At 39.1% G+C, this 12,109-nt stretch overlaps 1 protein-coding gene across 1 annotated transcript; it reads right to left on the bottom strand.

Annotated features, from left to right (window-relative positions):
- Positions 1-991: 991 nt before the first annotated feature.
- On the bottom strand, positions 992-11,874 carry ctsk (cathepsin K). Its single transcript, XM_028424899.1, has 8 exons — positions 11,722-11,874; positions 10,762-10,885; positions 7,027-7,149; positions 5,986-6,135; positions 2,977-3,195; positions 2,215-2,380; positions 1,399-1,507; positions 992-1,220 (listed from the first exon to the last, which is right to left on the bottom strand). Exons 2-8 carry the CDS (start codon positions 10,882-10,884, stop codon positions 1,121-1,123), a joined length of 990 nt encoding a protein of 329 aa, XP_028280700.1. The 5' UTR covers position 10,885; positions 11,722-11,874; the 3' UTR covers positions 992-1,120.
- Positions 11,875-12,109: the final 235 nt, after the last annotated feature.

Here is a 12,109-nt window from a genome sequence, read left to right as displayed (position 1 = left end):
CTGTCCTGGGCTGCTCTCTGGACTCAGTGCAGGAGGTGGGTGACAGGAGGGTCCTGGCAAAACTGACATCCATGCTGGACAATGAGTCCCACCCCCTGCAGGACACCCTGTCAGCACTGCAGAGCAGCTTCAGTGGCAGACTGCTCCGCCCTCGGTGTGTGAAGGAGAGATACAGAAGGTCTTTCCTTCCTGCTGCTGTCAGACTGTATAATAAACACTTCTGATAGGTGGAATATTCAGACACCACAGTGTACAATAAATTATTTATTTAGTTTTTGATGCACTCTGTACAGTTTATAAACCATTTCTACCTCCACTCACCTGTGCAATAACTGTTAATATGTAAACTGTTTATAATGTATATATATTTTTATTAGTAGTCTATTTTATAATGTATATATCTTTTTCTTAACTTATCCCTTGCTGTCTGTATGCCGTTGCAAAAATGCAATTTCCCCATTGTGGGACTAATAAAGGTTTCTTAATCTTAATCTTAATCTTAATGAAAAGGCAAAATGATGCATTCAAGTTCAAAATTAAACCTTTATTCAATTTCATAGAAAACATCAGTTCACAATTCAATCATTAGAAAAGTGCTGAACAGAATGACAACGACAAATGATCAGGACAAAAAACGATTTTAAAGGCTTGGACGACAGAGAGTCAACAGGAAAGGAGGAATTACTAATTGCCCTGCAATGTTTCCTGTTTCCTGTTTTTACACAACATGTAATAAGAACTACAGAGACTGGAACTACCACTGACTACCATCTGAATACTGTAAACTGTTTGGTTAAATGTGTACATTGTGGCCCTCTGATTGAATGTTTTCCAACCAATGCCACGGCCTGGAGGTATATGTGTTTCATGGATTAGACCACAGTGGAGGTCTGTTGCTTTGGAGATAAACTGAAAAAGACTGCAGGGGTTCAAAGTGCATCATATAAATCTAAACACCCTCATAAGACTCCACAATGTATAACCCTTTTCCTCAAAAGAAGCCCAAGTTGAAGTAATTAATTGTTTAAACATTTTTGTAGTGCTTTTTTTTTTGCATGTATAGTAGTCTAAGCAAAGCCCCTTTGTCCTTCTTTCACGTTCCTCCAACACCGTTGTCTCTTCACATGATGGGGTAGCTGGCAAGGTTGGTGATGCCACAAAGGTTACCACGGTTTCGTGCCATCAGGACATAGCCTTGTTTGCCCCAGGTCTCGCCCCAGCTGTCAAGTAAAGACAAAGGATGTCATCAGAGATGGAAAGATAGAGCATCGCCGGGAGTCAAACAGCAGCTGACATCAAATCATCACCCATACCAATCACCAAAAAAAACCCTGTCATTTCATTTTGGCCTGGTCTTATGAGCCACCTGATCCCTTTCAGACAGGTGACATGTCCCACCTGTTCTTGACAATCCAGTACTTCTTCCCCTTCGGGGTAACTCCATATCCGACTGCCAGCACGGCGTGATTGATGTCTTCTGCGTTACAGTCTCTGTCAAAGTAGACACCTGCATCACGACAGAGGGGAGACAAAAGGCAAAGTTCGAGCTCTTGATAAAGGATAAAGGATCTAGTGAACAAACATATACTAAACCATGCAGTTCAAACAGTTTTCATGGTGAAAAAGGACTTTTAAAGACCTGAAACCTGCTTGAGTTGATGTTGGTTAGGTTGTCGGACGGTGTGAGTGGAAGAATTTCAGTCTTAGTTTTACTGAAAGGTCAGTGCTCCTTTGATGGGCTGGAAAATTGGGCGGGGCTTTCTGGCACAGGACTAAACAGGTGCCATGACATAGCAGAGTTCCTAAACTAGCAGACTTAAAGGTAGGGTAAGAGATTTTAAAAACTCAGTGAGAGTCAGCCAGATTTTGAAAGTGAACATATGCCCTGTTCTTTCGGAGCTCACCATGAAGCCATGCCTCCCAACAAGTCTGTGACTTCGGCCATCATGCACGTACCTCTCTGGTGTGCTCAGAGCAGGAAGAGAGTGACAACCAGCCAACTATACACGCAGGTGCACCTCGTAGGATTGGCTGATATTTTTAGCGTTTTATAGCTTCCACAGATGATTCATATTCTTCGTTTTAAAGCAAAACTGCCAAACTAATCGGTTGCTATCAGATTGTAAAGAGAAGTTTAATCTAACAAAAAGTGCATCAGAATGAAATCTCCTACCCTACCTTTAAAGCTCCAGACACCTCCAGTGTTTCACTGACCTTGCTTGTAGAACTGGAAGGATGGCTGTGTGGCGTCAATGCCCACCGACACTGGACCCACTTTATAGAGCGCCACAGCCAGAGCGTGCTCATCACCCTTTGGCACCTCCTTGTAGCCTTTGCACTGGGCTGCCATACCCGATGAATTGTACCGACAGGGCTGATCCTGCAAAACAACACACACAAAAGCCAAAAAGTATTTGTAACATGGTCGTCATTGAAATGTCTTGTTCCTCTTTTCCTTGCGATTTCACTGTCACATGTTTATTTCACATGACTGATCACACTAATCAAACAATAGCCCGCAGCTTTGTAATCATTATTGAGTCCATGAACTTCCTTCTTAAAAATGATACGTGACTGAAAAGGAAACTGCCTCGTTTCTGCTAAATCACGTCAAATATTTGCGGCCGATTTACAGTAAAAATGGAATGTTGGCAATGCTTTTTCTGTTGTGTTTGCATGTTGGGACACGTGAATGAGCCCATTGTGACACTTGAACAGCCGCATTAGGAAGTGTTTGCTTTCAGTATGAGATGTGTGATGGTTAAAAATCCAACAACTTAAGTGATCTTAGGGAAGTTTAAGAAATGTTTTTAATTCCGACAACCATTGCATTTATGATGTTATAAAGTGGCACTTAAGTCAAGGGGTACATACATTACCACACAAAAGGAGATCACAGGCTTGTGTGTACCCAATTCTAAACCCCTGGTTCTTTATTAAAAATAATAATAATAGTAAGGCAGGAGGGGTTCTTACCTCTCCAACGTATGGGTAGGCCTCCTCAGAGTCAATGCCTCCATTCTGCTGCACGTAATCGAAGGCGATTGTCATGTATCCTCCTCCGCAGCCGTCATTACCCGTGACGCAGTCCACCAGGTTCTGAGGACTGAGGTCAATTAGCTGTCCGGTCTTCTTGGCCAGCTGGCCTTCCAGGGCCCCGGCAGAACTGAAGGCCCAGCAGGAGCCACAGGATCCCTGTCAGAGGAGAGTGAGGGAATAAGCAAGAAGAGAGAGATCCTAAGTAAAGAACAAATAATAATCATAATAATAATTATGATGATATATATATATCATCATAATATATCATCATAATACATCGAGTAATTTTAGTCATTAAATAATATTTTTAATATTTTTAAAATAACACAAATTTAAACTGTGATTAAAAAAATATGCATGTCTTCTTCTGTGGGCTCACTAGAGGGCAGGCTTTGACAAAGAAAGACAGTTAAATGTATTGTGAATTTGCATTCTACATGCAATGTTTCATTAGGCTGCTCTGATGTCTCACATATGTGTTGAAAGGAGGATCTTCCTCAGTCCTTTAAGTAGTACAACTCTACTGCTCCTTCAACAAATAAACCCCTAAAGAATCATTCATTAAAAATGTTGCAAATATGTAATCCCATCAGGATTTTCTGTATGTTGATTTGGTCGAATTTGCAGCCATCAAATCATAGTTGAGGTGTGATGAGAGCAGCTACAGATGAAGCAGCAGCTGCAGCAGCAGAGCTGTTGGTATGCAGAGGCTGAAGTCTGTCTGTTGCATAATTCATGAATGACAGGAATCAAGAGGATCTGCTCAATAAATCCTGTTTGAAAACTGCTGATTGAAAACGATCCTCCAGGGGGTGACAAAGTCCTCCCTGAGCCTATAAAAAAATTGAGGACGCCAAATTAAAATGTTCACATATTTTAACATCCAGCTTTGTTTACGTCTTGTTTGCATAAAAAATACAACTCAACGGCTAATTAGCTTTAATTATCAAAGCTTGTCTTTGATTTTCTAGTCTATTAGCAGTAAGATCAGACTCTGACTTTCATTTTATCACTCGGATATTGTAGCTATGGAAACATTTAGTAAGCATTTTTCATGTTTTTCATGGAAGATTTGACCAAATGCTGTGTTGACTTCAGCCTGTGTGTGTGTGTGTGTAGTCACACACTGCTGCTCTCTGTAGACTCACACACACACACACACACTGGATATTTTTTGATACTTCTTTTTAGATGAGTAGTGAATATAAATGCTTTTTCATTGTCAGCTGCCTTGAATCTCTATGACCTTTTGGATATTTGCCTTTGTGCGCTCCCTGCTGAGACCTCCGCCTGCCACCATCACATTTTCCCCACAGAGATCAACTTTGTCTCTGCGTCCTTCACTGCACCTCACTGTCTTGTACTTAAGTTACTTTGAACACAATGACTAACAGTGACAGGAATGAGAAGATTCTTTCACTAGCATGTGACACGCTCAAATCAGGTTTTGATTCATGTGAACTGTGATAAAGCATTTTCCATCTGTCCTCCTGTAACTTGTGGCTTCAGAACTTGGTACCAGAGCATTTGGCAACATTACAATGTTTAAATGATCCAAGCCAACCAACAGGTTCTTCAGCTTCCCTGGCAGCTGCAATTGTTTTGTGTTTATAGACTGGGTGACTTGCTTTTGAAAAACATCTCATGATGCCACCATGTTACTCATTTTGCAGGAATCCATTGAAGCAACATTTAGTTTGCAGCATTTTAATGCAATTGCACATTAAGAATGTCTGATTTCATATATTTATCATGTCTTAATTTGAAGCAAAGCTTAGTATTTTTATTATTTTTCAGATTTGCAAACGGTCAAACAAATATTATTCATTTAAGTACACCTAATTCTTTTAATTTTACGTGTGAAAACATAATAAAATCATCTGATCATAGTGGGTCTTAGTATTAGGAAAACACAACTTCAGACAAACAACAACTTATAACTTTGTCACTGTGCCATCATTAATTTGGAAAAAATGAAGCCAAGTGTTCAGTACCGCTTCCCCTTTTGCTGCTGATGATCAATTCATCAAGAACTGATCACCTGCAGGACATGACTCCACGACAACAGCACGACAACCAAACAGTATTTTCGCAGAAACACCTAATATACACTGTCAAGCACGGTGGTGGAGGGATGATGATTTGTGCTTGTTTTACAGCCACAGGATCTGGACACCTTGCAGTCATTGAGTGGACCATAAACTCCTCTGTATACCAGAGTGTTCTAGAGACAAATGTGAGACATCATCAGAATCAAGGTTTTTGGAATCGTCCAGCCAAAGTCCAGACCTCAACACCACTGAAACACTGTGGTGGGATCTTAAGAGATGAATGTCCAAAAACCTCAAAGAACTGAATCAATGTTGTGAAGAAGAATGGACCAAAAGTTCTCCACAACTTTGCCAAACAAATAACGGCAAAAAAAGGTGTTGTTTGGCTGAGGTTGTATTCCCCCAATACTAAGACCCACTACTTGCTACTACTTGCTAGATGCTTTTGTATTATATTTTTACACAAAAGACATAGAATTCAAAGAGCTAGTTCTAACTTTTGAACATGATTGTGGTTACCTAGAATTAAGATTTAGTTTAACTCGATACCAATCATGTGATATTGCTCATACTACTGTTTGTCTTTTTAAACAGCATTTTATAATGTGTTATAATGGAGAAATATGTGATGTATGTAGCTCTATAATGCATTTGGATTTAATTGTTTCACCAATGTTTTTAAACAATTAAGAAACCATCATTAGATTTGCTTTTGGTCTAGTGTCTATAGATTCTGCTATGCAAAAGCAGATTTCAGTAGTGATTCAGCACTACTTCGCTATCTTTACTGATGATGCTGTACTTTTTGTGGACAATATTTCCAACAAATATGAAAATAATGTCAAAGATTTTATGTGCAATGCATATCCTCTCATTAAATAATGTGTCCTCTGACCTGGTTCTTCACTGAGGTCACCATGCCCTTCTTGCGGTAATCGATGGATTTGGGAAGCTTGGACACGCCATCCAGATCCGCAGTGTGGCCGGGCTCACGGTTCAGAGGGATCTGCAGGCCCGTCATCTTCTCCACCACTTCCTCTGATGTCTGCATGAACGGAGACAAGATTATTCTCTAAGGCTGAGTTTCAAGGGTCAAACGTTCATCCTGACAAAAGGTATGAAACTTTCTAGATTTTTAAAAAAATGTTTTAAGGCAGGAACAAGGGGTTTTTATTTTTAGATTTAAGACAAGTAGAAAAAGATATGAGTGAAGGAGGATTTGTTCAGCTGGGTGACAGAGGATGAAAAGTAATTCATGAAGAGAGGGGTTTAACACAATTGATTCCAGAGTGAAATGTCGCAAGTGTCAAATAGGGGCAACAGAAGAGGCATAAAAGTGCACACAAGTCCTACAAAAGCAGATGAGGAACAGGAAGTCAGAAGGCAGAATATTTGATTATATTTTTTAATTAAATTAAGTTCAATTATTATTTTTTTTAATCTAAACAAAAGGGTATCTGTCATTTATGCCCACATCTTTTTTTATTAACATTACATGAATGTGTACACATGTACATCCACTAATACATACGCCCAGGCATGCTGCCAGTCATGCAGCCTATGACATACGGCTTGCAACAAGCAGCATCGTCATGCAAAATGCCATCAGTCACGTCACTGCATGACAACAAATTAATAACACTATACACTCTCAGTTTAACCCGACTGCACTCTAAATAATAGACAACAGTAGGGAAATATGAATATGCATTTCGGACACTTCTGCAGTGTTTCAGTGAGTTTTTAATGAAAGACATGCAAGGATTTACACACATAAGACACATTTAGTTGATGTTTTATGATCGATAAAGTAAAGAAAATCCCTAATTTATAATGTTGCCTTGTCTTACTTAATCTTGAGAAAGCTAAACTTAGATATGAAAAAAATACCTGCTGGATAGGAAGATATCATATCATCTGTCTGCCTCAGACTCACCATGTCTCCCAGGTGGTTCATCCCCAGCTCATATGAGTGAATGCCCAGCGCTGCCTCCTGGTTGTGAGCTTCAATCATACGCATATTCTTCTCCCAGATGGCCCGGCGGATCCCCTCTTCGTCCTGCGGCAGACACAAAAGAAGAATAAAGTCAACATCAAAAACTGAACTTTTATGCCCTGAGAGAGAGAATCCACATTCAGAAGTACTGAATGTTATCGTATCCTTTCAAGCTTTCTAATGCAGTGATGAGCCTCATATAAATATAGTGCATGTACTCCCATTTAGAACTGTGAACTTGAATTTACGTTGTTTTATATAAATTGTGTTAAAATGGCTTTCAGCAAGCACTGTGTTTTGTGTTTTGTGGTTTGACTTTGCCAATGCTATCCCAAACTATTTCTTAAGTTTGTGTCTTTATGCATTGAATATGTAAAGATACTGGCATGAATTAACTGAACCTGTCAAAAATTATACGAAGAACAATGACAACTTGACAATTTTATCATTTGTTTACATTACAGTATATTGGTATGTGAATTACTTGAAGGACCAGTGAGTTCGATTTATTGACATTTACTGGTGAGGCTGTAAACTGCAACTAGCTGCACACAGAGCCTACAGCAGGTGTTAACATAAAACAAGTAAAATGCCCTCTCTAGAGCGCAGTATATTTGGACGTTCTAGGTGCATGTATAAAAATATAATTGTAAAGACTGCTCCTTCAAAGAAATTATTTGTGGTATTATGATAAACAGAAATTACCATGGCCATTTAAAAGTTTGTGCGACCATTGAATTTTGAGTTCTATCAACTAATATGCTGATGATGTCCACCCTTTTCTAGCTGATGGCTGATCAATATATTAACCTTTTTTCCCCCACATATTTATAAAGATTATCAAACCTTTCCTACAATAAAAATAATTAATTACATTTTGTAAATTAAACGGAAGGAAGGAAAGCTAATGCTAATGTATCCTAAGCAGACAGCAGGTATGCTAGGAGTTTCCGACTCCACACAGCAAACAACAATTGTCCTTTTTATATGCTCACGATTTAATGACATCATTTAATAACATTAATGTACAGTTATGTGCAGATACTCTCTTTCTAGGTTGTCACAAAGTTCGTCTTCCCTCCTGTGTTATACTACTACCTGAAAAAAAGTAATCTGGGCAAACAGGGCAAATTTCCATTATAATTAGCAAATGTCTTTGTTGCAGCCACCATTTCATTAATTAGGCCAATTAAACCAGCACACATTCACACAACAGTGTTCCCTACAGCTTTTACAGATATGTGCAGAAATATTCTCCTTTATCCAGTATCCAATTGTGTGATAAGGGGTGACTTTCATTTTTATGCCAACTGTTTGTGTCAACAATGTAGCTTAAAGGCTCAGTGTGGCTATAAGATACAGTGCCTGGTTAGTAACAATAGAACATCTATGCTCTACTTAGCAGAGAACAACAATTAGCATAACTCTAATCATTATCTGGATATCCATTCCAGTAATGGAAAACGCAAATGCTGTGAGGCGACTTTGATCCTATTACACTGGTGTCAGTTCAAGGAGGGTTGAATCAGAATCATGAATGCTGATCGAATACAGTTTTTTCTGCTGACTGTACAGAATTATGAACATGCGGGTACAACATAAAAGCGCAGTCACATGCAACGCAAAACACTCACAGCTGACCTCTAGCTAGGGGGGGTTTAACAGATGCTCATTCAGGAAGTAAGCTCACAGTCAGATCTAGTTTAACAGCAGCCTTACTACATTTCTTTCACAGCCAGGAAACAAAAGCAGAAGAGATGACTGGAAATTTTAAGCACTAGAGGAAATATTCAGGGAATTTTTTTTAACACTAGTTACCATCAGAGCAAAAGAAACTGAAATATGTTGATGAAACAATGATGAAGTAGTTTCTGGAAATATTTCTCCCTAAAATTGCTGGTTCAGGATCAAAAAGTGTAAATTCTCATTGTGCCTGTCCTGCTTTACTTTTGCTTCTCTGTTCACTAAACTCCATCTGTCTTGTTTTCTCTCTGGGCCAAAACAAGGAAGTTGAGCAACCAGTGCCGGCCTCACATTTCCTGCTTTTCCAGTTGTGTCCCTCAGCGTTTACAGAACACAGTTACAACTGTACGTCTGATTATACATAACATATGTGATAAAGAGTAATGCATAATGACGACTCATAGCAGCTGTTGTTGTTGTTAAACTGTGGGCAAAATATATGGCAAAGAATGACGTTTTTAGAGCATTGTCTGCTATACGTTGTGAATCAGGTGGAAGCGGATAAAAATAACATTTCTTCCTTGTCAGTAACGAGTAATACATCTGACAGCTATCAGCCTGTATACGTATAAAATAATGACAATAAACAAACTCTTTGACTTTCTATCATTTCTGCTCTTGAAACACAACCTAAAACATGACAGAACTTTCTCTTCATGTTTACGCACTCACAGCACATCTATGCATTTTCTTGACATTTTACATCATGAGGTCAATATTTCATTGTTTGAAAACGGAACATGTGCGTACTTCTCCTGCTGCATTTCTATGTGCTCACTTGTTGCCATGGTAGCCAAAAATGGCATAGGTAGCAGATTTTGTTGTAAAAATGTGTTTGTTTTGAGTTTGTGTGTCTGAAGACAAATCATGATCTTATACATGTAACCATGTTTTATCTTGGGGATGTATCATTGACCAAGATGCGGCATTTGTGTGGTGTTAATGACATGCAAGAGCTTAAGACAGGACCAGGAAGTCCTTCACTGCGACTCAACTCTTAACACATACCATGTGGAGAGTGCAAAATAGGACAATATTGACATTCAATATGATGTGCTTTGCTGTGAAAGCAGGACACAGTCAGCCCAAGATAGTGAAGACAGCGGCATAGAAAACTCCAACAGCTACAAAATACTGTGTGCTATGGATCTTAATGCAGCAGTCTGGGGTTCGAGTCCCCCTACTGCCACAAGCTGTTTTGTTTTCACTCGTAGTTAGGGATAGGCATTAAAAACAGGTTAAGGGGTTGAATTAAGATCATAGTTTGTCTTACACTATACTGCACTATACTAAACACAATTATGCTCAAAATGTAGCTTAGACAGACAAAAAACTCCTGCAAGTCATCTATAAAAAGAACCAAATCCTTATGCCCACTTTCACACATTTCCTAGTAATGGTCAAAGAAACCTACAAATTAGGAATTCAACGGTGCATAAAGTCAGCTAATTGGAGAACAAGTTACTGCTAACATCTACTCTGCTTGACAGCCTCTCAGCAGAGAGTTGCTCTTTAAATATATACAGCTTATTAAAAAAAATATCCACCAGACTGATGACAGCAGAAGCAGAGCAGCTAAGGGACAGAACACTGAGCTGACCGGCTGGTAAACTGACTCAGACAGACAGTGAGTCAGAAACAAAGACGCAAAGCAGAGAGAAAAGAAACTCAACTGCGATTTCTTGAGACAACTGAGAATAACTCTGTGATGAAAACTTCACAGCTTTTCCCAGTATGTCAGTGTGATTTTTGTATCCATGTATTACTATGAATTTGCATGCAGTTTGGTAATTATTACATGCTTTTTGTGTCTCTGACATTTGCTTAGTTGTGTTGTTACTGTAAGAAGGATGTCATTAGAAGTTGCATGTTGCATATGGCATGATATCACGTTGTCACACCTAGTGACAGACATACTAAGAAGACACTGACCAGGCCGTTGTATTCTCTCCTGTGAGTCATCTTCCACTGCTCCCACTGGGTCTCTAGAGTGGCTTCATCCAGGTGACCCAGAGCTGTGGCTGCCAGCAGCAGCACGCACACACACGACATCATCCTAGAAGAAAACACAAAAACACATAGAGTGAAATACATATTGATTCTGTAAAAAGCTATGTATTTGCACGTCATGTCTCCTATAAAGACATATTGTTTTGTTTTGCTGCATTGTCTGTTTACACAGCTGCGCCCTCTTAATAGGAAGAGGTGTTGTTATCATTCACTATCACTGACTAAGCAGTTCATTTGCTCTGTGTGTTTCAGTCGCTTGATAACTGAATGATCTGGTTTTCAGTCATGTGCTAATGAGAACCAAGAAAGCTGCTTTCCAACATACTGACCTGAGATCCAGATGATTTTCTACCACTTCAGACCAGGAGTTAACTTAAAAAGTTGCTATTCTCTCTTTCATCAAGAGATTTTATGCTTTCTTTGTGCATTTTACTTCTCTCTGCCACCTGTCAATCATCCAGTTCTGCCTGCGTCTAGTAGTATTAATTTGCTGACCTTTCACAAAGCAGAACTGTACTGAACAGCTTCTTCTTATCAAAGTGACGTTATATTTTATGCAAATATTTTACAGTAAGCGCACAGTGTGGTGTTGCCTTTTTAAAAATCCCCAGGTGGAATGTTTTAGAAACGGTAAATTTTGGTTCCACTTCTAATATGGCATTAAATCTGCAGCTCTGAATTGTAAAAATCACCATTTTGAGATGTAGCTGGGTGTAAAATCATTCTCTAATCCTGATCTTATTTAAGCTAAACACATTCTTAACTCTGAGGTCTAACTTTTCCCTGCAACATCACACCTTTTGTAGTTGTTTTAGATCAACAGAGTGGCTCGATAAAACTGAAAGTAAAACAGAATCAGAAATGTAAAGAAAAACAACTCACTTGAAGTTTGAAAAGTTTGCCGAAGTCCTCTGAGCCTGGTGCTGTCTGGATTCCTCTCCCTGCTGAAGTAGGTCAGTGTGTGAGTTTTTATGGGATAGGATTTTAAGGAAGTACAACGGGAGCTGCACTTTTGGGGAGGAGTTAGTGGGTTTTTTTCCAAGCAAGGAAATCACATCTGTTTTCACTGGAGGAGCAGAGATCCCCGAACCAGATGATGTCAGGTGTCAGGTTACACACAGGCAGCTGCAGTCTGGGTCAAAAGCTTGAAAAGATGAAGATAACAGAGAAAACCTGGTTAACAAACAATACAAACTAGAAAATTAAACCTTTACTCTTCTTTAAAGATAAAAAAAAATTGATTTTGATGCTTTCACATAATTTAAAACAA

Source organism: Parambassis ranga, chromosome 16 (genome assembly GCF_900634625.1).
Source record: "Parambassis ranga chromosome 16, fParRan2.1, whole genome shotgun sequence".
NCBI lineage: Eukaryota > Metazoa > Chordata > Actinopteri > Ambassidae > Parambassis > Parambassis ranga.
Note: the sequence above shows the minus strand (reverse complement) of the source record. Positions and strands in the feature narration are given on the sequence as shown.